The sequence below is a fragment of the Anolis sagrei genome, chromosome 6, assembly GCF_037176765.1.
Source record: "Anolis sagrei isolate rAnoSag1 chromosome 6, rAnoSag1.mat, whole genome shotgun sequence".
In the NCBI taxonomy this organism is placed as follows: Eukaryota; Metazoa; Chordata; class Lepidosauria; order Squamata; family Dactyloidae; genus Anolis; species Anolis sagrei.
In genome coordinates, this window is record NC_090026.1 from 36,365,994 (window position 1) to 36,393,323 (window position 27,330).

A 27,330-nucleotide genomic window follows, 5' to 3' on the forward strand; every position below is an offset into this window, starting at 1 on the left:
GGCAAAGTACATTTTTAAAAGGCGTTTGTATTGATGGAACAAGTGGACTAACAGGCAAATGTTTACGCCGTCATCTCCTGAAGTACTTTTGAGATCCAAAAGGTTTTATTTGTCTTGGCTCAAGATTACCAACTGTTTTCCTCTGCCCCAAATCACTTCTAGCTGGAATACGTTAAGAGTTCAAATTTCCCATGTTCTTTTATTCACTTCTTTAACAGTGCAAACATCTGTTTATGTCTTTGTAATTTGTACAAAGGCCCTCCCTCATGAGTCTCTGCTTGTACCAACTTATCTTTTAACTGCTTTCTACCTCCTTTCAGTTTTCCTTTTCGCCTTCAGCTTTTTAATCTCCTTTCACATACTGACTGCAAGAACACACAGTTCTTCCACATTACATAGTCTCTGCTAGACAGGGTGGGTTTTACCTTCAAACAGAAGTGGCGCTGTCAACATTGGTATGTTTTCTTGACCCGTAAGGATATTGAAGACTGCTATAAAATCACAGCTGTTCAGCCCACAATACAAAGGAACCTGCAGTCAATAGCTGTTTCTCATCTACCCACTCAATATCGGTTTCCTGTTCCAGAAAAGCAGGAAGTCTTTTAGGGATATAATAACTATTTTAGAGATTTAATCCCATGATTTTGGAATTCAAATGGAACATTTAACCTTCTGAATTCATTAGCACCATTTGGCACAACGTTCACTAAAATTTTACTAATTTCTTGGTAGGTTCAATAACAGACGACAGTCATGAAATAGATTAATACAGATAGAAAATAAGTCAAATCTGATTTATAAAAATTTATTTTTTTAAATCATACACAACTGGAGCTTTGCATTGAAGAGACTGACATATACTCCTTTTCTTAAATACCAATATGAGTAAGACAAAAATGCTTCAGGCACTAGATGAGAAGCAAAATTTGTGACCTCCCTTCTGCAGTTTCATTTAGTGGAATTACCCATATTTTGACTGTATGAGAATACATATTACTGTTCCCCACTGTTTGCTTGCCCATTATCTCCCACCTGATGCATCCAGACACCCACCAGCATTGTATTATGTGGTTAAAAATGACATTGCATTGTTCATCAAGAGATAATTTTGAAACATGTTTTCTTTAACAAGTGGAATTAGTGCATTATCTCCAAAATGTAAATAAGAAAATTAATGCTGTTGGTATATCCAAAACCCAATGCAAACTGAGATGGGTGCAAGGCTAGTTGGTATATGTAATTAAAGAGATACTGATTGGTTATATGTTGAAAACTAGAATACAAAATACAGAAGAAAATCAGCTGTACCCACCTCTCCCCCCAAGAATATCCATAATTGTGATTTGGTCAAAACAAGGCTTAAAGGCTAGAGGGTTCTCTCAATCTAGCATTAATGCTATGATTTCATTTAGTGGTTGCCTGCATGTTCTGTGACTTGTTTTCTTAAAAGGCAAATCTATGCCACATCAAAGCAGGTTCCCACCCAGAAAACCCTGGGAACAAGTGTTCCAAAGCTCATAGTTCTCTTGCCACCTTCTTCGGCCTATATCTACCAGTTATTAAGCTCTACTAGCTAAAGTGGCTTAGGATCATCAAACAGATGTATCATAAGTCACACATCCCATACAAGACAAATGCTTCTTTCTTCCAAGCAGCTATGAGCAAATACAAGGCCATAAAACCCATTGGGAAAAGGCAGAGAGAAAAAAAAAGAGAGATCAAAGCTTTGAGAACATACATCACATCACCATCTACCCATGAAAAATGGTAGAGGAGTGCCACAGTTCATTTGTGTTTTTAAAAAGGTGACTAAGACTTTTAAAAATAGGAATTCATTATTGGTACAGAAGAGGAGCAGCTGTTTTTGTGCCCCCAGCCCATTCTAGAAACTGGAAGAATAAAGAGAGGGGGAGGGATCACAGCAGCAAAGAAAGGGGGTGGAGAGGAAAGAAGAGGGGGATCCTGGCAGCTGTTCTCCTGTAAGTGCGATCAGTTCAGGCATGTTCCAGTTGGGGCCACCCAGAGGAGCGCGCAGGGACTTCTCAGTTGCTGCAACACTGACCCTTGCTGGGTTGGCTACTCTCCTGGAGGTCGACTCCTCGATTCCTGCCTGCTGCTCCCGTTGCGCACTGTGGCTCATTTTTGGGGAGCTTCTTAGCTGAAGGCAAAAAGGCAACACATTCAGGAGCCTACGTAGCATACTGGTTCTTAAGACCCACTTTATATGGGAAATAATGCACACGCTAGTAGAAAGACTTGCTCAGTGTAACCTCATTCCATTGTTCACAATGACCAGCCAATACTTCTGCTGATATGCACCCAAGATTAATCTGAACAGTATGTGTGAATGTGTACATGTGTGTGTATGTATGTGTGCATACACACAGATACACCATCCTTCATGAACCTTTTCAGTCTGTTCTACGACACCCAAAGATAGCTGCTGACCCATTAATTCTCCTCACACACAAGCCTTCTCCTATCCTCTCCTTTCTTCTTTTCCAGTTGCAACCAATTTATTTCGGGGATGGACAAACTTCAGACCTCTAAGTGGGATTACATCCCTATAGTTCAGTGGTTCTCAACCTGTGGGTCCCCAGATGTTTTGGCCTTCAACTCCCAGAAATCCTAACAGCTGGTAAAGAGGCTGGGATTTCTGGGAGATGTAGGCCAAAATCTCTGCCTCAAGCCTACTCCCATTTCAAGGACTGGGAATGTTTCTCAACTCAAGGGCCAAATTCAATAGCAGAGATATTCATGGGCTAAGTTCCGTGGGTGAATGGACCAAAGGCAAAAAAACAGGACCAAGAATACCAGCATATGTGACCTTAAAGCTATTGAAGTCTGTCTTGGGAGGGGCTATTTTAGAATTTGAGGGGGAAAATGAGTAAAAGGAGAAGTCATGGAGTATAATGGAGGAGTGTGTGGCTGCCTTGGGAAGACTAAAGGGTCAGCTTTGGACAGAAGAAAGTTGAAAAGCCCAGAGCCTGAGATCCTGCAATGTTGCTATGTGCCTCTCTTCTACTTCTCTACCATAAGTTCTTTTCCCTCTCAACTTCCACAGTAAATAGCTTTTACTACCTCTGCTGTCAAAACCATATAGCTTCCTTATACATTTAAGGAAGATAACAAGCCCTACAAGACGTATTCAAGAACCTACAACTCTTATACACCATGATAGATTCTCAGCTCATGGGTGCGTTTGGGGAGGGGCGGGGGGGAAGGACACACTCTATGTGCCTTTACCTAAACACTTCACTTACCTATTGCCATGAAGGTTTCATTCACATTCATTGCTGTCTTTGCGGATGTCTCCATGAACAGCAAGCTGTTATCATCTGCGTATGTCTGGGCTTCCTGAAATCATACATACCCCAAATATTATAATCGGAGTATTGGGCCTACCTTGATTGGCCAAATAGTCACAGCTCATATGTACCAAAAATGGAAACAAGGCACGTGGCAGACTATCCATCCCACCAATATTAAATTTTGTTTGCACCATCTAATAACCATAGATCCAGAGGGAATGAGACACAATACAGAAGTTACAGCAACAATGACTAAGCTCATCGTCATTTTATCAAAAAACCTTATTAGCCATTCCAAGCATTTTGCTTTCTTTCAGAATTACTTAGCATTTATAACCTTCTAGATCAGGTTTGGGAAATATGTGTTGTTCCCACACAGATGTTGTTGGAGATCGGCACCCATTAGTCCTAGACAGCAAAGCCAAAGAGGGATCATCAGAGTTGAATGCCAGAAACATTGGGAGGCCCACATAGTCCTCAACCTTACTCTAAGCTTATAATGTATTTCGCATAATATTTACAACTACTCTCCAAAGTTAGGGAAGTATTGCCACCCACATATTGCAAAGAAACCGCTGGCAGCTACTTCACACCTATCCAAGCTGCACAGAACCAGTGCAGCGTATTCTTTGTACAACTGTTTTGAATGGCAGATAAAGCTAAAAATCAAAACGGAAATTGATCAAGTTGAGCCAACTGTTTTATGTAGCTTTAAGAATGTGCAACATAATCTTGTTGTAAGGATTATAACAACCTTGTTAAATAGGTAGGTATTATCCCCATAGTGCAGAGTTGTGAAGGGGCCAAGGTAACTGAGCAGTTTAAGAAGCATGTACCTCTCACCTTAGAAACTAGAGGAGCAGGATAACACTTTTCAGATTGTTTATTTTCATTTCTTGCGAAACTCTTTATAAGAGTGTCATTATGAAAACAATATGATCCATTTCTACTACTATTATTATTATTATTATTATTATTTGCATTTATTAACCGCCACTCTCAGCCCGAAGGCGACTCGTGGCGGTGTACAAAACATAGAACATAAAGACAACAATTACAATAAATTCAGGGTCATAACACACATCTAACTAACACACAGCTAATTAAGCTAAAAATCCGCTTCGTCCTGTTTGGGTCACAATCAGTCTCGTAGTCATAGTCCATTCCAGTGGTCGTTCCAAAGCATAGCACTTAATTGAAGGCCTTTTCAAAGAGCCAGGTTTTCAGGCCCTTGCGGAAGGCCAGGAGGGAAGGCGCCTGTCTAATTTCAGCGGGGAGGGAGTTCCAGAGCCGGGGGGCCACCACCGAGAAGGCCCGCTCTCTAGTCCCCGCCAAGCGTGCCTGTGAGGCAGGCGGGACCGAGAGAAGGGCCTCCCCGGATGATCTCAAGGTCCTCGTGGGCTCGTAGGCCGAGATGCGGTACTCAAGGTATTTTGGGCCGGAACCGTTTAGGGCTTTGTAGGTTAGCACCAGCACCTTGAATTGGGCCCGGTAGCTAATCGGCAGCCAATGGAGCTGGGACAGCAAGGGCGTTGTGCGCTCCCTGCGTCCCGCTCCGGTTAACAACATGGCTGCCGCGCGCTGGACTAGCTGGAGCTTCCGGGCCGTCTTCAAGGGCAGCCCCACGTAGAGAGCGTTGCAGTAGTCGAGGCGGGATGTGACCAAAGCGTGTACCACCGTGGCCAAGTCAGACTTCCCAAGATACGGGCGCAGCTGGCGCACGAGCCGAAGCTGTGCAAATGCTCCCCTGGTCACCGCTGAAACCTGGGGATCCAGGCTCAGCGATGAGTCCAGGGTCACACCCAAGCTGCGAACCTGTGCCTTCAAGGGGAGTGCGACCCCGTCCAGCACAGGCTGTAACCCTATACCCTGTTCGGCCTTGCGACTGACCAGGAGTACCTCTGTCTTGTCTGGATTCAATTTCAGTTTGTTCGCCCTCATCCAGACCGTCACAGCGGCCAGGCACCGGTTCAGGACTTCGACAGCCTCCTTAGTAGCAGGTGGGAAGGAGTGACAGAGTTGGACGTCATCTGCGTACAGGTGACTCCGCACCCCGAAACTCCGGATGATCTCGCCCAGCGGCTTCATGTAGATGTTAAACAGCATGGGGGACAGTATGGAGCCCTGAGGAACACCACAGGTCAAGGACTGTGGTGTTGAACAGGAGTCCCCCAATAACACCTTCTGGGTACGACCCTCCAGAAATGACTGGAGCCACCGCAAAGCGGTGCCCTCAAGGCCCATCTCTGCAAGGCGTCCCAGAAGAATACCGTGGTTGACGGTATCGAAGGCCGCTGAGAGGTCCAGAAGCACCAACAGGGACACACTCCCCCTGTCTAGCTCCCGGCGGAGATCATCCACTAAGGCGACCAAGACCGTCTCGGTACCATGTCCCGGTCTGAAACCAGACTGCGCCGGATCCAGATAATCCGTGTCTCTCAAGAATACCTGGAGTTGTGAGGCCACCACGCTTTCCATGACTTTGCCCAAAAAGGGAAGATTGGAAACAGGCCGAAAGTTGTCAAATTTAGTGGGGTCCAGTGATGGTTTCTTCAACAGCGGCTTTATAATAGCCTGTTTTAGGCTCGCTGGAATCGTGCCTTCCCGATTCCAGCGAGCCTAAAGATGTGCTCTTTGAGATGTGCTCAAAAGGGAGTGTGCCAAGAATTTTTGAAAATACATTCCAAGCAAACACAAACCAGAGGGGAATCCATACCATTGTTTTCCTAATCTAAAGTTCAGTCCTAATAATGAAGCATGGAAGCTGCTGGCTTATACTCCACGATCAGGTTAAATCAGGGGTGGGAAACATGTGGTCCTCCAGATGTTGGGACTGCAACTTTCATCAGTCCTAGCCAGTACAGATAACTTGGTAATATTTGGAGAGCTGTGCAATCCCTACTGTTATTGAACACTCTTTATGTTGAGAAAGTAACTCAGAAAGGAATTCCATTCATTTGGTGAGAGTAAAAAGGACTAAACCTTCGGACCATCCATTATAGAATGCTTTGTAAACTTCCCAATATTAAAACACACACACACACTTACTTGGAAGTCCACTGCTCGTTTGCTACCCAAGTCAGCCTTGTTTCCTGCCAGGGCAATGACTATGTTTGAGCTGGCTTGACGTTGCAGTTCCTTCACCCAATTCTTGGCTCGCACAAAGGTGTCCTACCAAAAAACAAAACAAAAAAAAAAGTGTTGTGCCACTGCAATTTCACAAATCCCAGTTCTTGCCTGCTGTAGTACCACTATATTTCCCTGCCATATTTCAACTGGTCGCATAGCGCTCGAGAGCTTATGCACCACATATGTCCAGTTGTGGGGCCTTCCCACACCACAGATAGGAAGATACAGATAGGAATTACATGATTGTGGTGTTTAATGGTTAAAGAGGGATGAAGGTCATCCTGCATGTCCAGGATAGACAGCAAGGCAACAAACTGAAATGTGTGATTCAAAATCAAGTGTGTTTGCAGAAATGCAAGGTGTATAACAAATAGGATTTTAAAAGCTAACATGACAAAAAAAAAAAACTGCTCCCTTACTACGTCTGAAGTTCACAGTGACACCCAAGCTTTAAAGATATACAAAACTTTTCAAAGGCTGTTGTTAAAGATTGTTTTATTGGTTTCTTTTTCAGACTTATATAATTTGCAGTTTATTCTACAAGCTGTTTATTCTACAATTCAGTTTGATTCTGGTTTAGCAAATGACCAATTTATTCAAATCCAGGATTCATGTGGTATCACAAACAAAGAATGACCTAAAGTGAAGTTGAATTTTGATTTATATCTTCTACAAGAGAAGAAAGAAGAAAGATAGAAGATTTTGATTTATTTTTCTCTTGTCTAGTGTGCAATACCTGGCCATTAAATGGGTTGCCATCCTTATGTTGCTGGATTGTGAGTTCCATTAGCCCTGGCGAGAACAGCCAAGGAAGAGAATGATGGAAATTGCAGTCCAACAGCATGGAAAACTACACATTTTCCTGACACTAAACCATAATCTAATCACATATACAAACCCACTCAATATCAAGAATTTTACTTTTGGAAGAGTCCCTTAAAATCCAATATAATACCAATATTCCAAAATGCAAACTTAGAATCAGGCCCTATTTACAATCTGATAACTAGGAAATTAAATAGATATGGAAATAGCATTTCACCTAAACATTTTAGGTAATACATGTGTAACATATCTATTTCTTGACATACTCCTTTTTATGTGCAGAGATTCTTTTTGTAAGCAATACTTCATCACACTTTGAAATGGCACAGCTCAGGCAAACATTTAAGCTGAACTAGAATTAGGCCCAAACTCAAGGCACAACCCAACTCAATGGTTGTCCTGCATGACATTCTTCATTCAAAGCACAGACTCATCAATTCTCGGGGCAGAATGCCTTTTATGGAATCGGAACCAGAAAAGTAGTACTGCAGACTAAATTAGATAAAAGCCAACTTGACTTACTCAAGATAGAGCAGAATATAAATAAAGTATATTAATATAAAAATCCTTACCATGTTTGTGATGTCATAAACAACAATGGCTGCTTGAGCACCCCGGTAATACATTGGTGCCAGACTGTGGTACCGTTCCTGACCAGCTGTATCCCAGATCTCAAACTTGACTGTTGTGTCATCTAGGCAGATGGTCTGTGTAAGGAAAGCAGCTGGAAAATAAAAGTCAGGAACAGTTACATCAAGGATGAGAGAAATCTGGGGTTGTTGTTTTTCACAGAGAGCAACCATCAAATCATCCGGGCGTCCCCTGGGCAACGTTCTTGCAGACGGCCAATTCTATCACACCAAAAACGACTTGCAGTTTCTCAAGTCGCTCCTGACACGACAAAAAAAAAAACCCACCATAGATTTATTCTGATAACATTTTGGCAGATGCCTGGAAAAAGGGTAAAGCAAAAATGATATAGGAAAGATATTTAAGTAAAATGGAAAAATTTTACTACTATGCTGGGTAGGGCTGATGTGAGCTGCTCTTCAAAGTGTCTGACTTCCAAGGCTTTAAAAAGCGTATTCTTGAATGTACAGACACCTCTTCTGCAATTTTGCAATAAACCAGGCCATGAGCTAGTCAGTCCTTAAGCAGCCTTTGCTCCCAAGAAATTCTCCAGATGTAATAAACTGAACAGGATTTGACACCAGTTGTTGTTGTTTGCTGTCACGCCAACTTCAGCTTATGGAGCAGTAACTCACGCTTTATATGCTTACTTGGCTCAGAATGGGCCAAAACCTGCCAAGGTTGGTGTTGGTCCCTCACACTTGACAGAGTGGAAATTGTAAGTGGTGAAGCAAGAACTACTGCAGCCTTCGGCATCTGGACAGCCAGTCTGCTCAAGGCAGAGAAACAATTTCACCGAACTGACATGTTTTCGTGGCTACACACACGCACAATTTTTGTTTCCCTTTGTTGCTTTTGTTAGTGTGGAGTCAGGGATCTTAATGACAATGTGTTTTTGAAAAGCCTAGAAGGTAATTTTGAAAACCAGTAAGCATCAGCATCCCCTAGTTTGAGGAGTTGCGCTTGTGGCCTTCTAGGTTAAGCCAATGCCCCCAACAAGTGGAACAAACAATAACGGATGCTGAGATCTGTAAACCAACACCTAGAATGGCATAGGCTCTTCAACCTTGCTTTCTAACAAGTCATTTGTATTAGAAAACAGTGTTAAGGGCAAACATTGTTATTGTTGTTCATTCGTTCAGTCGTTTCCGACTCTTCGTGACTTCATGGACCAGTCCACGCCAGAGCTCCCTGTCGGCCGTCACCACCCCCAGCTCCTTCAAGGTCAATCCAGTCACTTCAAGGATACCATCCATCCATTTTGCCCTTGGTCGGCCCCGCTTCCTTTTTCCTTCCATTTTCCCCAGCATCATTGTCTTCTCTAAGCTTTCCTTTTTTCTCATGATGTGGCCAAAGTACTTTATCTTGGCTTCTACTATTCTTCCCTCCAATGAGCAGTCAGGCTTTATTTCTTGAAGTATGGACTGGTTGGATCTTCTCGCAGTCCAAGGCACTCTCAGAACTTTCCTCCAGCACCACAGTTCAAAAGCATCTATCTTCCTTCGCTCAGCCTTCCCTATGGTCCAGCTCTCACATCCGTAGGTGGTTACGGGGAATACCACTGCTTTAATTATGCGGATCTTTGTTGCCAGTGTGATGTCTCTACTCTTCACTATTTTATCAAGATTGGTCATTGCTCTCCTCTCAAGAAGTAAGCGTCTCCTGATTTCCTGGCTGAAATCTGCGTCTGCAGTAATCTTTGCACCTAGAAATACAAAGTCTGTCACTGCCTCCACCTTTTCTCCCTCTATTTCCCAGTTGTCAATCATTCATGTTGCCATAATCTTGGTTTTTTTATGTTAAACTGCAACCCAGCTTTTGTGCTTTCTTCTTTCACCTTGATTAGAAGGCTTCTCAAACATATTCTGCAAAATAGGCCAAACTTGCAAGATTCTTACAATTTCTAAATATGAACCAGTAGCAGCATACAAACATTTCTAGAGTAGGAATGAAGAACATGTTGCCTGCTAGAAATTGCTGGAGCACAACTCCCATCACTTTGTACTATTAGCTATGCTAGAAGTGATGTGAGTTGCAGCACAGTATCGAAAGATGGTATGTTCCTTCCCATTCAAGACAATTTGCATTCTTCTTCCACTTCATTCCAATAATTTACAATCATAACAGCTTGCTGGACACATAAGAAGCAGAATGCCCTACATAAAGAAGACAGCTGGTCTTTTAGCACAGTGGTGGTTCTCAACCTGTGGTTCTCAACAGTGGTTCTCAACCTGTGCGTCCCCAGGTGTTTTGGCCTACAACTCCCAGAAAGCCCAGCCAGTTTACCAGCTGTTAGAAATTCTGGGAGTTGAAGGCCAAAACATCTGGGGACCTACGGGTTGAGAACCACTGTTCTTGATGCTTTTGACTTCAATTCCCATAATCATTCATGATTTGGTATGCTGGACAGGCTGATTGTAATTACAATCCAATAAAATCTGAAGGGCCAAAGTTGCTCACAACAGCTTTGTGCTTTGAAACAAAATACGTACCATGGAATAGTTTTTCAGAATCATTTGTCACACATTTATGTAGAAAAAAGTTTAATAGCAGTAGGAATTGTGTAGACAACTAGGCACTGTGAGGAGTACCACCCACCCTGCAGTGCTTACCTCCAATGGTGCTCTCCTGGTACTCATGAAACTGTCCTTTCACAAAACGCAAGACAAGGCTGGACTTCCCGACAGCTGACTCTCCCAGAAGCACCAGTTTAAACTGACAGATCTTATTCCCTACAGCCGGTCCATTTGGCCGTGCAGCTCCACCGCGGCCCGCCATGGCCCCTTATAAGGATGGCAGACTCTGACAAGAAGGCGGGACTGTAGGCGAGGCAAATTAATCGCCAACTGAAAGAGAAGAGACATTTTATGTACAAGGGAGCCACTTCTGATACAAACTGAACACTTGAAAAATTGGATTGAGGCTCCAACACCTGTTGAATAGGCTTGGGCAGATTCTGTAAAAGTTACTTCCCAGATAACAGCTTCTAGGATCCCATTAAGGATCTCGGATTTATAGTCTAAACAATTTTGCCCCCGAGCTTTGTCTCAGGCAAGTTGTTCTCCCATTATTCAAATGAGTAAACTGCCTTTATAACAATCCTCTTGGGTAAGGTAAACATACAGCGAAGTCCTTTTCAAGAAACAAAAGTGTGATTGTTGTTTAGTATTCAACTGGTTCAACCAGGTTAAAAGCTGGTTTTGGATAGTGCTCATGATGCCTTGGTATAAGTCAGAAAGTTTCAACTTCAGATCTCAGCAGGTGGACTTTAAGCCAGGCAGTCTTGAAGCCTGGCTCCTTCTGCCATACATCTCCAGGAGATTTAACAGTACTGGACAACCTTACAGGGCTGTAATACAGATCATGACCAGGTACAGTTCTGTTCAAAAGTCTGAAGTTGCTTGATGGTATATAAATTCTAAGTACAGTTATAACTAGATGACCTTTAGACAAGACATTGAGAATATGATGATTTACAGCATTTGTTTTCATAACATCAGCTTAGAAGTGAAAGAGAAACACTTCACATTAATCATTCGCCTCCAAAACAGAAACTTGACTATTTGGGAACAATCCTCTGATTTAGTTACTGCATTTGTGAGTTCAGCTATTAAAGGATGTTACTTCCTGGCAGAAAATAATGCAGGAATGTCTAAATTTCTAAATGTCAAAATCTTAAAGAATAACTCTAAAGAAGTGTAATGTAATGTGATGACTTGGCTGTTATTTTAAAAAATAGGTACCGTAAATATCATTGTAATCTAAATCTTGACTGTCAGTTTGGTTCTTTAAAAAAAATAACCCTACACACCCTATAAAAATGAAAAAGGAAACAATGGCCTTTTAACTTGTCCCCCAATAGTTACAGAACAGTCATAAGAATCAAGGAGTTATATGTTCATGCCTCAACTTAGATCAGTGGTTCTTAACCAGTGGGCCACAAGGACGAAAATCTGGTCCACAAGCCTCCTTCCTATTTAATTTCTGCTCCTTTCGTGCTGCCTGCCCCTCCTTCCCTGTCGCTGACCATGGGATATGTTCTGTATCAGAAATTGGAGCTGATGCGGTCTATCCAATGCAATTTTCTGAATCAGCACCCCAAACTGAATCTAAAGTTGAACAAAAACTGATTTGTAATCCTTTTGGTGCTAATTTTGGAGAGTGGCCCCTGGTCAAGTGGTCCCTGGTCAAAAAAAAAAGGTTGCGAACCACTGGCTTAGATGCAAGATTGAAAAACCATGTTCACTGTGGTGCAGACTTACTTTGTCCCTGAGCCCCAGATTTCTTGATCACCTCGAACCTTTTCTAGATCAGGGAAGAGGAAAATGAAGCATCAACTGAGCCACTTGACCTAAGTGAAGAGTCTCCCTTGTTTCATTTTTACCTCAGAAGCTATGATTAAATCAAAGGCCTGGGGGCATGAATTTACTTTCCCAGGCTATCTTGTGGGTTGGTAGCTCATTATTGCTAATGTAGATTTTATTACAAATGTAGCTTCCCACACTGCAGCTTCTATAATTTTTGCCTACTGGCTTCACGGCTAGGATGGAATAGAATTGCAATCCCCATCCTACCTTACAACCATATGCCATTCTGTATATGCAGAAGAGAGTACGCATCACATCTAATTTCAGTATTGGCCAGACATTTTCCATAATAAAATGCTACCAGTTTCTTTAACCAATGTACTTCAACAAAAAATTTTTGTGTAAAGCTAGCACAGTGCACAACAACATAGCAAGCATATATGTAGAAAAAAGGAGCTTGTCCATTTTAAGGACATTTTGGGAATGCAGTAGTACCCTGTACTACCCATCAAACACACTGAGAAAGATACACATGTTCAATCAAATGAATCCGAAGATTATCAGGTTGGAGAACACTACATAGAGCAGGGATGGGGACCTGTAGCCCTGTAGGTCAGAGATTCCCAACCATTTCATATTGGTAATACACTATTTTTATACATGCATCATTTTGTGGCATCGTCATTTGATTCTAGTAGCATCTCAAACGTTAAACCAACCTCTTGTAAGAGATTTGCACACATACATCATGTATGGGGACACAACGTATTTCATGAAAACTTTTCATTTATATTTCCCAACTGTGACACTGTTTAGAAATATAAATGAAAGATTTTCATGAGACAAAACCTAGAGAAGAGTTTTCCAAACTGTGTCACAGTTTGGAAAGCTCTGCTCTAAATATTGCTGGAATATTACTTTCCCACTATTGAGCTTTGCTACTCCAGTATGATTTCACTTGTGAGACACCAACATGTCAACATCTGGAGGACCACACTTTCCCTATTTCTACGCTAAAGTAGGACAGAACATTAAATGTTCTGTGTAGGTCCTAAATTCATATGGATCAGTACACCAGAATTAAGAGTGAAAGACAATCTAAAGGCAGAACATGAATCTCCCTCTGAGAAATCTATTAATGTAACTATGTTGGAGTCCGTGTGTAATAAGCACTGGATATGTTGAATCAAGAGCATCTTCCTCTTGTGAGATGCAAAAACAATCTTCTAAAACTGAACGCTGATGTGTAAGCAACTTAGGTAGTGAAGTAAACAGCTTGCCCCACAGGTTTAGAGCAGTCTACTGATATGAAAAGCAACTCAGGAAGGAGGGATGGTGGCAGCTGCCAAGTAATGACAATAAATGGTTGGGATGGGTTAACGAGAAACCAAATGCTCAAGGAAGAACAAAATGTCCAAGAAAGATAATAGAACAATTGTTATACAGGAAAGATTGCTCCCTTTAACAGTTCATAAGACTTATTTATACAGGGTTTTCATCAGTGCTTAGTTCACTTTGTACACATTATACTTAGATTCTTAAGTGTAGAAAAATAAAGTGCTATTCCTAAAGAGTGTGGGGAAAGAAGACACTAAACAGAGATACAGTTCCTTCTCAAAAAACCCAGTGGGTTCATGAAAGAGAGAAGATTTCACTTAAGGATTTGTTCTTATACCACTGAAGCAGCATTCTTCCAAGAATGAGATACTAGTCATAAAAAATTACCATTTGCCTAAGTTAAGAGAAAGGCACACTAAAGTTAAGCAGTTATTGGTTCTTAAGATGACTACTTTATTATAGTTCTGTGGTATTTGGGAAAGTGAGGCAATCATGATTTAATGCCACTTCAGTCTGCAACAAACATGAAAAAACTCGGTCAACATCTCCAGAAAAGATGGTCCATATATACACAAAGCTCAAAACAGATTAGGATAAGGCTGGGGTTTATTGGAGTCTGAGAGCCAGACAGATATGGAGTCCAACCTTTGGACCCTTAAAAAAAAGGACTTCCTATCTCCAAACCTATTGCACTTTACAAATGCTGTACTTGTTGTTTTTGGATGGACACTGCTATTAAAAGCAAAACAAACATTTTAACAGAACTAACAGCAAATCCCAATTAGAAGTTGCAACAACTCCTGGCCTTAGAAAAAGAACTGTCTGGTCTAAACTCCCACCTACCCATCCACTCTATTATGCTTGCTCCCTCTAATACTTTAATTAATTTAATTTAATTTAATTAATGTTTTAATGCAATGATTAGAGTGCTAGATTGTAACTTGAGAGATTCAGTCTCCATTCAGTCTCCTTTAAATCACTCCTTGTTCTTGGGACACTCTCACCCAGCCTGACCCACCTCACAGGGTTGTTGTTGTTATAGGGATAAATGAAAGGAGAACCACATACAGCAGACTTCCCATTAACTGCAACTCAAGGAACAAGAACTCTCAATTTAGTGGAATATTTTTTGGTATAATACCTTATATAAAAAGTTAACTAACCCAAACAATGAAACTCTCAAGCAACTGGCAAGAAATTGAAGAAACAATACTTTAAAATCCATTTTTATAATATAGTAAAATTAGTTTTTATAATACAGCAAAAAAGTGCCATGTTAAGTTTCTCTTAATTTCCTTTTAATTATTATGTTTCATTATTAATATCAAATCTATGCAAAGGTTAGGCCTTAGTTAGGCCTATTTTTGATAGTAACTCATAAGCAACAAGAAACATTTCTCCAGGATCTACCAATTCCCACAGGGGCCAGTTTACCCAGAGTCTACTGTACATCACCTGAAGTGGTGGAAAAGTGGCAATATAAATGAAACTAATGCATACACGATTTTTAAAATTGAGCTAATAAGCAGAACTGTAAAGTTTATTCTCCAAACCAAGAAAAATCCAGCTCAGGATTATCAGCACAGCTCTCCTCAAAATAGTATGATTTTTCTACCTTTCTAAAGCTCTGTTTTTGCAATTATCTGTTGTATCAAGACTAATATAAATTTAAATAAAGCAAGAGGTGGTATCCATTTGAGCTCTGTGGGGAGAGGGCAGAGCAGAAATCAGATACATTTAATTGGCTGAGCATTCACTCCCCCCCCACCATTTTTAAATAATAAATAAATTATACAAATCACACACAATGAACATTAGCACAAAACATACAATAAAACAGTTAAACAATTTGTCATCTCTACGTGCACCCACCACCCATAGGACATATAATAATATTAAGGATTATTATCTTCTCCAAAATGCTAGTGTATGTTGATTTGGTTTCACTCTTTCTAATACCCTAAGTTAACTTAAGCATTGTTGTGCAACTGTTTATCACTTATGTAAATTGCAGAATAGTCTCTTTATTTTGATTCAGAAGGATCATCATCAGCTATTACTTGTGTCTGAGTAGGATGGCCTTCCAAATATATGGTCTTGGCGGTGGGTCCGTAGAGGACTACAGAGACGTATTATTGACACGCATGTTCTTCCAAAAGGAGGACACCGGTTTCCAGGTGGAAGGCGATCCTGGTAAGGGTTGGCTTGAAGCACATTTCTCCCTTTCGCTCTCTATTTGTGCCTCTTTGAATTTCACAGCACTGTTGGTCACAGCTGACCTCCAGTTAGAGTGCTCAAGGACCAGTGCTTCCCAGTTCTCAGTGTCTATGTCAAAGTTTTCAGGTTGCTTTTAAGCCCATCTTTAAATTTCTTTTCCTGTCCACTAGCCTTCCATTTTTCGTTCTTGAGTTTGGAGTAGAGTAACTGCTTTGGGAAATGGTGATCAGGCTTCCCGACTGTAGCCAGTGAAGTTGATAGTGGAGGGCCATCACTTCAATGCTGGTGATCTCTGCTTCTTGCAGCATGCTGCCATTTGTCTGCTTGTCTTCCTTCCTAAGAGATTTGCAGGATTTTTCGGAGGAAGCACTGATGAAATCATTCCAGGAGTTGAGTGTGATGGCTGTAGAAGGTCCACGTTTTGGATTCAGAAGCGCAAGCATAGTCACAGCCCAAACATGTGGAGATTTCTGCTGGAGCAACCCAGGACCCATCTACACTTCCATATAAGAATAATAATCATCTTTATTTATATCCCGCTCCCTCTCCCTGAAAGGAGAGGGAGCGGGATGCATAATAATACTCAACAACCACATTAACAAAATCCATCCACGGCTGTTAGGAATGGTGGGAGTTGAGGTCCAAAATACCTAGAGGGCCAAAGTCTGCCCATGCCTGGAGTAGACTCATATAATCCAGTTTAAAGCATATCATCTGGATTTAAAACTGGATTATATGGCAGTGTAGATCCAGCCTCTGAGGTGCCTTCGGCCCAGCAGCCTTCTATTTCCCAGCATGGGTGGATTCAATACTGAAAAGGTGACAATATTAATATATTAATGATTATTTAAAAATCCCTGGTATGCTCTTCCCTTGTTGTTGCTCATTTGTTCAGTCGTCTCCGACTCTTCGTGACCTCATGGACCATCACACGCCAGAGCTCCCTGTTGGCCGTCACCACCCCCAGCTCCTTCAGGGTCATGCCAGTCACTTCAAGGATGCCATCCATCCATCTTGCCCTTGGTCGGCCCCTCTTCCTTTTCCTTCCATTTTCCCTAGCATCATTGTGTTCTCTAAACTTTCCTGTCTTTTCATGATGTGGCCAAAATATTTCATCTTTGCCTCTAATATCCTTCCCTCCAATGAGCAGTCAGGCTTTATTTCCTGAAATATGGACTGGGTGGATCTTCTCGTGGTCCAAGGCACTCTCAGAATTTTCCTCCAACACCACGGTTCAAAAACATCTATCTGCTTTCAGTCAGTCTTCCCTATGATCCAGCTCTCACATCCATAGGTTATTACGGTGAATACCATTGCTTTTACTATGCGGATCTTCATTGCCAGTGTGATGTCTCTACTCTTCACTATTTTATCCAGATTGGTCATTGCTCTCCTCCCAAGAAGTAAGTGTCTTCTGATTTCCTGGATGCAGTGTGCATCTGGAGTAATCTTTGCACCTAGAAATACAAAGCACTTCCTTCACGTTTTCTCCCTCTATTTGCCAGTTATCAATCAGTCTGGTTGCCATAATCTTGGTTTTTTTTATGTTTAACTGCAACCCAGCTTTTGTGCTTTTTTCTTTCACCTTGATTAGAAGGCCCCTCAGCTCCTCCTCACTTTTGGTCATCAAAGTGGTGTCATCTGCATATCTAAGGTTTTTAATGTTTCTTCCAGCAATTTTCACCCCAGCTTTGCATTCATCAAGCCCCGTACATCGCATGATGTGTTCTGCATACAAGTTGAATAGGTTGGGTGAGAGTATACAACCGTGCCGCACGCCTTTTCCAATCTTGAACCATGGTCAGTTCTGACTGTTGCTACTTGGTCCTTATACAGTTTCCTCAGGAGAGAGATAAGGTGATTTGGTATGCCCAATTAAACAACAATAAACATTCATTGGCGTCTCATAACTAGAATCATGATCCAAACCCGTCGTCCGTAGTTCCATTTCCTAAAATTCATTGCACTGCCTATTCAAATAACCAGGTTTTCACTTTCTCCGAAATACCATCAATGAGGGAGCCGATCTAATGACCGTGGGAAGGGCGTTCCACAGCCGAGGGGCCACCACCGAGAAGGCCCTGTCTCTCGTCCCCGCCAGCCGTGCCTGTGTTGCAGGCGGGATCGAGAGCAGGGCCTCCCCGGAAGATCTCAAAGTTGCCACAATGTATTATGGTCCACACAGTCAAAGGCTTTAGAATAGTCAATAAAACAGAAATAGATGTTTTCCTGAAACTCCCCGTCTTTCTTCATTATCCAGCAGATATTGGCAATTTGGTCTCTGGTTCCTCTGCCTTTTCTAAACCCAGCTTGTACACCTGGCAACTCTCTCTTCATGTATTGCTGGAGTCTTCCTTGCAGGATCTTGAGCATGAGAATGTATAAATGGTTTTTAAAAATTCCCTGGCAGGCTCTTCCCTCAAACTGCCTCAAGTGGTGGAAATATATTGCATGCAGTGATAAATATAAAACCCCAAAACCTAACACAGGGTTGGAGGTGCCTCTGACCCAGCATCCTAATCTTTCCAAGGCAGGTGCACCAAATGCCTCCAGAGAAGCAGAGAATGAAGCCACAGGCCCTGAAAGGTATGCTGCCCCTATGCCTGGAGGCTCCATTTTGCTCAGAAGCCCCACCTCCCGGCAATGGCTCTCTCTCTCTCTGCTTGCAAGCCACCCCCACAGGCCCCCCTCCCTCCTCCCGGCCAAGGCCTTCTCCCTCAAGCGCCACTCACCCGCTCCCGCCCGCGGGACCGCAGCCCTCGTCGCCTCCGGCCCCTTCGCTCGCCTTCCCCCCAATCTCCAGCAGCGCCACTTCCGCCCTCCACTCCTTTCCAGCTTCTTCCGCTTCCTCTGACATCTCCGCCTTCTGGGCGCTGTTCTATTTGCTCTACTTCCTCCCCGTTTCTGATAGGCTGTTCTATGCTCCAATCGTGGTGACGCAATCCGTAGCTCCGCCTTTCCTATCCAATGATCGTAATGTCACTCAAGGGAAGAGGAGGCGGGGAAAAGAGGCTCAGGGAAGTGGTTCTCAACCTGGAGTCCCCAGATGTTTTGGCCTACAACTCCCAGAAATCTCACTCTGTTTACCAGCTGTTAAGATTTCTGGGAGTTGTATGCCAAAACATCTGGGGACCCACAGGTTGAGAACCACTCATGGACAAACTTGGGTACTCCAGGTGGCTTGAACTTCAACTCCCACAATTCCTTAACAGCCTCAGGCCCATTCCTTTTCCACTTAAGCGGGCATTGACTTTGAGTTTGGGAGTTGTAGTTCACCTCCATCCAGAGAGCACTGTGAACTCAAACAATGATGGATCTGGACCAAACTTGGCACGAATACTCCATATGCCCAAATGTGAACACAGATGGAGTTTGGGGAAAATAGACCTCGACATTTAGGAGTTGTAGTTACTGGGATTTTTAGTTCAGCTACAATCAAAGAGCATTCTGAACCCCACCCGCGATAGAATTGGGCCAAACCTCCCACACAGAACCCCCACGACTAACGGAAAATATGTACTGTGTTTTCTGGTGGTCTTTGGCAACCCTTCTGGCAACCCCTCATGCCCCCCCCCCCAACCAGGTCCCAACCCCCACTTCGAAGCTTAAGATCCTCTGGGAAGGCCCTGCTCTTGGCCCCGCCTTTGTCCCAAACACATTTGGCAGGGACGAGGGACAGAGCCTTCTCGGTGGTAGCCCCCCGCCTGTGGAATACGCTTCCCGCAGAAATTAGATCATCGTCATCCCTTCTCACCTTCAGAAAGAAGGTAAAATCGTGGTTGTGGGACCAGGCCTTCGGGCAATCAGGTTAAAGGACAATTGATAATATTTGACTATGGCTTGGAAATGGATTTGGATAAGTGAAGCAGAGTAATCATTAGTATATGGCTAGATAAATCGCCACCAGACTGGCAATAGGTAAATGGATCGTAAGTATACTGTTTAATTTTTATTTTAATGTTCATGGTTTTGTTATTTTGCTATTTGTATTTATGAAGCGGCATTGAATTGTGGCCAATTGTATGCCGCCCTGAGTCCCCCCAGGACTCATAAATAATAAATATGATAGATATAATATCATAGATTTGAAAGGGCGCCCTAAAGAAGGACAATTATATGTTGCATGTTCCAGAGTAGGCAAACCAGACAATCTCTACATCAACACCGACAAAGCAACAACAAGAAGTACTGTTTACCCATAAGCATAAAGAAATAACATACATTAGAAACCAACACTTTCTCATTACTTTATCTTCCAGATTACCAGACTGGGCCACAGCAACGAATGGCAGGAGACGGCTAGTGATATATAAAAAGCCACAAACAAAGTAAAAAACTTGGCATTGTACTAAATTTCTGTTGACCAGAAGCTGGCCACTTCACGTGCCTCTGGTGTCACTTTAAGGAGGTCCTCCATTGTGCATGTAGCAGGGCTCAGACTGCATTGTAGTAAGTGGTCTGTGGTTTGCTCTTCTCCACACTCGCATGCCATGGACTCCACTTTGTAGCTCCATTTCTTGAGATTGGCTCTGCATCTCGTGGTCCCAGAGCACAGCTTGTTCAGTGCCTTCCAGGTTGCCCAGTGTTCTGTGTGCCCAGGAAGGAGTTTCTCATCCGGTATCAGCCACTGATTGAGGTTCTGTGTTTTCACCTGTCACTTTTGGACTCTTGTTTGCTGGGATGTTTCCGGGAGTATCTCTGTAGATCTTGGGAAGCTATTTAAAACATTGGCGTGCTGGCTGATATCCGAACAGAGAATGGATTGGAGATGTCAATGCCTTGGTCCTTTAATTACTAGCTGCTACTTCCCAATAGATATCAGGTGGTACAATACTGGCTAAACCGTATAATGTTTTAGCCCTCTCTGTTGGTGCCTCACCAAACTACAATCCCTAGAGTCCCATAGCGTTGAGCCATTGCCATTAAAGTGACGTCAAGCTGCATTAATTCTACAGTGTGTAGATCCACTCCTAATTATGTTTGCTCAGAAAGAAGTTGAATTAAATGGGTTGTTGTAGGGTTTTTTGGGCTATATGGCCATGTTCTAGAGGCATTCTCTCCTGATGTTTCGCCTGCATCTATGGAAGGCATCCTCAGAGGTAGTGACCTCACTACCTCTGAGGATGCTTGCCATAGATGCAGGCGAAATGTCAGGAGAGAATGCCTCTAGAACATGGCCATATAGCCCCAAAAAACCTACAACAACCCAATGATTCTGGCCATGAAAGCCTTTGACAATACTGTTGAATTGAATACTTATTCCCAGATTATAGAACTTTGAAGTAAATAGGACAGTGTTGTTTTTAGCATCTGACTACTATGTTAGAAACAAAAACAACACACCTTTTCCTTTATTCTCTGTCATTGATGTTAAAGTAAACTATGTCACTATTTGAAAAAGTTATATAAGTCCCTATATATACTCTGTGTAATTAGATTATTGTCCAGGTAAGCAATCCATTACATGTCACTTCTTTTATCTGCTATTTTCAAAAGATAATTCATCAAAATATGCTTTCTGGACAGTTTCCAAAACTGAAAATACATTAATAAGACAAAAGTAGTTGCAAGGAGAGTCGGGTAATGATGATAATAATGATGATGCTCATTGTTTAATTGGGAGAGAGATTTCTTCAAAGAGACTGGATTCTTCCCCCTCCTCAAATTATGGATCACTGGTAGTGCAGCCGGGAGTGGCAAAACAAGAATAATTAGAACTTCAGATTTTGATACACTTTTAACAAGTCAGATTAAAGTTGAGTAGATAAGCAGATCTTAATCTGATGCTGGGGAAAAACAGGGAAGTCACTGGGTGGACCTGTTTTGAGAAATTATTCCATTATTTTCCACTAGTGTTGCATCAGCAAAAGTGGTTCAGTTCACGGTCTCTCAAATTGTTGGGGGCCCGGACTGTAGTTTGCAAAAAAAAAAAACCCCAAAACAACCCCCCCCCCAAAAAAACCAAAAAAAAAAAAAAACAAAACAAAAAAGAGCATATTCCTATGCACATTGCACATACCTTATTTGTAGAAGCAAAAAATTATGAAAGAACAATGCAATATTTAAAATGAAAAACAATTTTAACCAACATAAACTTATCAGTATTTAAATGGGAAGTGTAGACTACTTTTGGCTAATGAGATAGTTGAGTCCATTAGGATTTAGAAGTCTAAAGTTAAGAGAAAAGATCGTAAATGGCCTTGGAGGGTTGTATCTGGCCTACAGGCCTTAGTTTGGGGACCTCTGCTTTAAAAGAATAATTTGCGAAGTATGGAGACCATATGTGGTTCCATAAAAAGCCCCCAGAGAACCTGTGAAGGCTGGCCAATTTTGAAAACCTTGGGTTAATTTTCAAAAGATGATGCCCAAAATATCCCAGACCATCTGCAAATGTGTCTGCAGAGTCCAACCTTCCTTATACATAGATCCGATATCCATAGTTTCACTTATCCATGTCCAAAAATATTCCTTCCTGGAAATGTTTGTAGTCTTCTGTCGGTCTCACACTGCTAATCTATGGTAAACTTCTGGCCAAGTATAGTTAAGCTTTGCTATTATCCATGGATTCAGGTGTCTATGGGTAGTGATTTTGGAGTATGTCCCCAGCAAATGCTGAGGTTATACTATACTCCTTTCCCACACCCCAGAATACTGTAATCCTTCCAAAACACAGAATGCCAGATGAAACTAGCAATCAAAATGGCATTGTTACGTGCCTTCAAGTCAACTTAAGTTCATGATAACTCCATCGTGATATTTTATTAGTAAGATATTTTCAAAGGAGGTTTGCCATTGTCTTCTTCTAAAATTGAAAGAGTGATATTTGTTCAAGGTCATCCATGAGTTTCCATAGCTAGCTGAAGATGTATATCCGCTACACAATTTTAGGAATTGATAGCATGAAGCCATAGCTGTTAAAATCATATCAAACTGCTATACTTGCATGGTGTAGATTCCTAGGCCAATATTTAACTTTACTAAAACATATTGACTCCAGTGTTAGGTTATTTTTTTTTAAGTTTCTTGATTTATAGGACACCTTTTAAAATAAGCCTTGTGACTTGAGGAATCCCAGGAGAAAGCTGATGGCTTGAAGGTGACTCAAAAAGGGACCGAGATGTGTAATGAAGGGGAAAACAAGTTCTTAAATTATCAGTGCTTCTAACAACAAACTTGCATGGCAAGTGCTGGCAGAATGGGGCCACTGGAAAAATAAGCAATGGGGAGCAGCATGCTCTGGGAAATCCTAACATTTGCAGAAATACAAAATAATCTTCAAACGAGATAGAAATAAAGGGTTAAATCAATAACCAAATAAAAGGCAATTGGAGATGTTCTACAGCTACAAAAGGCTGGAAACGTATTGGTGGTTGGTCAGAAAAGAAAGCAGGGTAGATGAATGGTGGGATAAAGTACTCAGGAAGACAGTTTCATTGACATGTGGAAAAAACAACGCTCCACATGGCAGTATTTTGTCCTTAATGTATCTTTCAAGGAAAAGGGGTTCTCGAAAGCACAGATGCAGATGTGTATAGGTAGTCCATGAGTTATAAATATCCAACTTATAAAGGACTGATAGTTAAGAACAGGGGCAAGACAATAGGAAGTGAGAGAAATCTACCACTTGGAAGAGAAAGCAACTCCCGAAAGAGTTATCATTGGGAAAAGGTGTCTTCTCTGAAGCTGTCTCACCAATGAGTTGTGAGATTTTCAGGATGTATGGTCATATTCCAGAAGCATTCTCTCCTGATGTTTCACCTGCATCTATGGCAGGCATCCTCAGAGGTTGTGAGTTCATGAAAGCTTTGACAATGTATTTTCTTACCAATTCGTGTTACCACAACAAGCCAAATTTTCAATGTTTACCTTTCCAAGCTAGTTGCTATTTTGGATCTGGCCAGTAGGGGTCGCCTCAGGTAAAGCCAAAGAAGCTCACCTTCCTTCCACAATTTCACCAAAAAGTGGAACTGAGGTCAGAAGCTCTCTTCTTGCATTCTTGTGCTAGAAGTTCTTATCCTATTTCCCAAAGTTGGTTGCGATTATTCCAACAGCCTTTGACAACACATATTCCAAAATACGTTGAGAGTCAGAGGCATTACTTAATTGGTTTTGCGAGAAAAAAAAATCAGATATGTGCTGCAAATTGAGCCTGTTCACTCGTATCCACAAATTCCTGCATCCAAGGATGCAACCATCCATGGCTTGAAGATATTTAAAAAACTCTGGATAGCAATCCTTGATTTTATATAAGGGACATCATTTTACTATATAACACAGGCATGGCCAAACTTGGGAACTTGACAGGCGCTATCCAAGGTGCTGAAATCTGGAGTCTGGTTTGGACACCATTTTGGCTGTAGAATAGGCATGAGCAGACTTGGGCTCTCCAGGTGTTTTGGACTTCAACTCCTACCATTCCTAACAGCCTCAGACCTCTTCTTTTTCCCCTTCAGCCGCTTAAGCGGCTGAAGGGGAAAAAGAAGAGGCCTGAGGCTGTTAGGAATGGTAGGAGTTGAAGTCCAAAACACCTGGAGGGCCCAAGTTTGCCCATGTCTGATATAGCAGGACTTCAGCATCCATGGAATATAAAAGCAGCCATAATTCTAACACACACGTCATTTTGAGAGAGGTTCACATGGAGAAATAAGTGTGTCTTAGAATAAAAAAATACATTATGTAGAGTTTCCATCTGAGCCGTTTGAAAGACCAATGCTGAGTTAGGTTGGGGTTAGTTCATTATCATCCCAGAAGTGCACAAAGCCCTGTCTCTGGGGCGGATGATGAAATAAAATTCCCCTTCAGGTCTTGTTAGGGAGGAAGGCAGGCCAGCGTTGCCACGGCGCCAGCAGCTGTGCGGCTGGGTTGCTAGGAGACGCGGGTCCCATCATGACAACAAGGCCGCATCCCAGTGAAGGGGTTAATCAAAGGGCCTGGCCTGAGGGACCTTGAGAAGGAAAAACGGCAGCGGGACACATAATCTGGAATGTGACGCCCCATTCCTCCATCCTGGTCTCTATGCAACTCTGTGGTGACCACCAAAGCAATGGCAACAGTTGCCGTAGCAACAAGGATGCTGCCTTGGATGCTCAGCCACAGCAGTGTCAGTGTAGCATTGAACAAAGAAGGCAAGGAAGGATGGATGGTGTTTATTTGTTTGGCGGCAGCAGCTGTTCCTCTTCCTTCAGCATCGTTGAACCCACAACTATGTGATGCCTTGAAGCACCCTGCTGTGATATCATATAAACCCAAGGCGGTCCGTCTCAAAAGTATCTGGTGCTGTGGACTGACATTATCCTCAAATGTGCCTGTGTTGTACGCACACAGTTTCCTGGGAACTCATCACAGACTGGGAGCCAATGGCTTCAATCCACAACTAGTCTATCAGTCCTTGACAGATAGTCTGTAAACCAGACATGTACAAACTTAGTCCCTCCAAGTGTTTTGGACTTCAACTCCCACAATTAGGAATTGTTAGGAATTGGGGGAGTTGAAGTCCAAAACACTTGGAGGACCCAAGTTTGTACATGTCTGGTTTATAGACTATATTTCAAGGACTGATAGACTATTTGTGGATTTTCCTGAAACAGACTAAGACAGTCCTTTAAAAGTAGGGCCCATTCTACACTGCCATCTAAAATCCAGATTGTCTGCTTTGAACTGGATTGTATGGCAGTGTAGACTCATATAATCCAGTTCAAAGCAGATAATGTTCTTTGATAATCTGGATTATTTGGCAGTGTCAAAGGGCCCTAGGTTTTCTTGTGAACAAATTGTCAAAGTGGTCAAAGTTTCAGGTCACAAATGCTGTGTGTGTGTCTGTGTGTTCAAGTTGGCTGTTAACTGTATTGTCGAAGGCTTTCATGGCCGGAATCACTGGGTTGTTGTAGGTTTTTTTCGGACTATATGGCCATGTTCTAACGGCATTTTCTCTTGACGTTTCACCTGCATCTATGGCAAGCATCCTCAGAGGTAGTGAGGTCTGTTGGAACTAGGAAAAAGGGTTTATATATCTGTGGAATGACCAGGGTGTGACAAAGGACTCTTGTCTTCTGGAGCTAGGTGTGAATGTTTCAACTGATGACCTTGATTAGCATTTGACTGCCTAGCAGTGCCTGGAGCAATCTTTTGTTGAGAGGTAATTAGATGTCTGTTGACTTATAGTGACCCTTTATCAATTTCATAGAGCAGTGGTTCCACGACCTTGTTCCTCCAGATGTTTTGGACTTCTGGAGGACCAACTGGCTGGAGCATCTGGGATGTCCAAAACACCTGGAGCATCAGTGTTTAAGAATCACTATAATAAAATTTTCTTAGGCAAGGAATATTCAGAGATGGTTTAGCCAATTCCTTCCTCTGAAATATAGCCTACAGCACCTGTGGTTTGTTGGGAGTCTCTCATCTAAGTTTTCACCAACCTTGCTTAGCTTCCAAAATGAGACAAGACCTGGAGTTGTTAGTATATTTAAGCAGGACATCTGAAATTCAAAGAATAAAATGAACACCTAGAACCATAAGCATGCCCAGTGGGGTTTTTGCTATAGCTTCTTCATCTCCTGCTGCTTTCTGGGAGCATTGCGATCTGCAGGACCTGAACATTAGGCTTTGATGACCAGTCCTAGCTCTGCCACAGAGTACCTTTGTACAAGTGCAAAACACCTTTTGTTTTTCACTGAGTAGCTGCAAAAGAACCGGCTTTCCATTAAGCAGACAGAGAGAGGCCCCTTCCACACAGCTGTATAAAATCCACATTGAAATAGATTATAGTGCAGTGTGGACTCAGATAACCCAGTTCAAAGCAGACATTGTGGATTATCTGTCTTGATATTCTGTGTTATATGGCTGTGTGGAAGGCCCCTGAGGCCCCTTCTACACTCCCATATAAAACCCAGGATGCTGGGAGTTGGGAAATAAGGGGTTGGGGGGAAAATGTGTGTACCACACAACACACCTTGTGCTCCCTAAGGTTGGATCCAAACTGCCCATATAATGCGGTTTGAAACTACTTTATATGGTCAGTGTAGACTCATATAATGCAGTTTAACTGCACTGAACTGCATTATATGGGTTTACCCTGACTATATCGTGTAGTTTAGATCCAGATTAAATTAATCTGATGTCTTATTTGAGTAGACAACAGTATTCTATCACCAGAGTGGAAGAAAGTTTCCGCTACCAGTCCAATTAACTTTTGTATCTGGAAAGGGATGACATTTTGTACTTCCTCTCAAGTAACAAAATATCTTGAGCCAGTTCCAAGCTTTGTTCGGCTTTCACATTTCTAGAATTAGGCCTTCTGCTTAGAGACTATGCAACTTACAGGTAATTTAAAGCCCTATCATAATTTGACTTAGAAAGAGAGGATCTGGTGTGAAGTCAGAACAGTATTGAACCGTCTGGATACATTACATCTTAGAGAAGATGTGAAAGCAAGAGATTGGCTTTAGCTAATTAGTCAAACTGCTTTTTTCAGGCTGGAAAGAATGAGGCCAATGCCACAGTATTTACCTAGAGCTCTCTCCTCTTGTTTGTAGGTTACCTACACCCCCTCCACCCACAAGAACTGTCAGAATAGG

At 42.2% G+C, this 27,330-nt stretch overlaps 1 protein-coding gene across 1 annotated transcript; it reads right to left on the bottom strand.

The window, feature by feature from the left end:
- Positions 1-791: 791 nt before the first annotated feature.
- On the bottom strand, positions 792-18,618 carry RAB5C (RAB5C, member RAS oncogene family). Its single transcript, XM_060780954.2, has 6 exons — positions 18,490-18,618; positions 10,508-10,741; positions 7,838-7,989; positions 6,360-6,482; positions 3,264-3,357; positions 792-2,158 (listed from the first exon to the last, which is right to left on the bottom strand). The coding sequence occupies exons 2-6, from the start codon at positions 10,671-10,673 to the stop codon at positions 2,043-2,045; spliced, it is 651 nt and encodes a 216-aa protein (XP_060636937.1). The 5' UTR covers positions 10,674-10,741; positions 18,490-18,618; the 3' UTR covers positions 792-2,042.
- Positions 18,619-27,330: the final 8,712 nt, after the last annotated feature.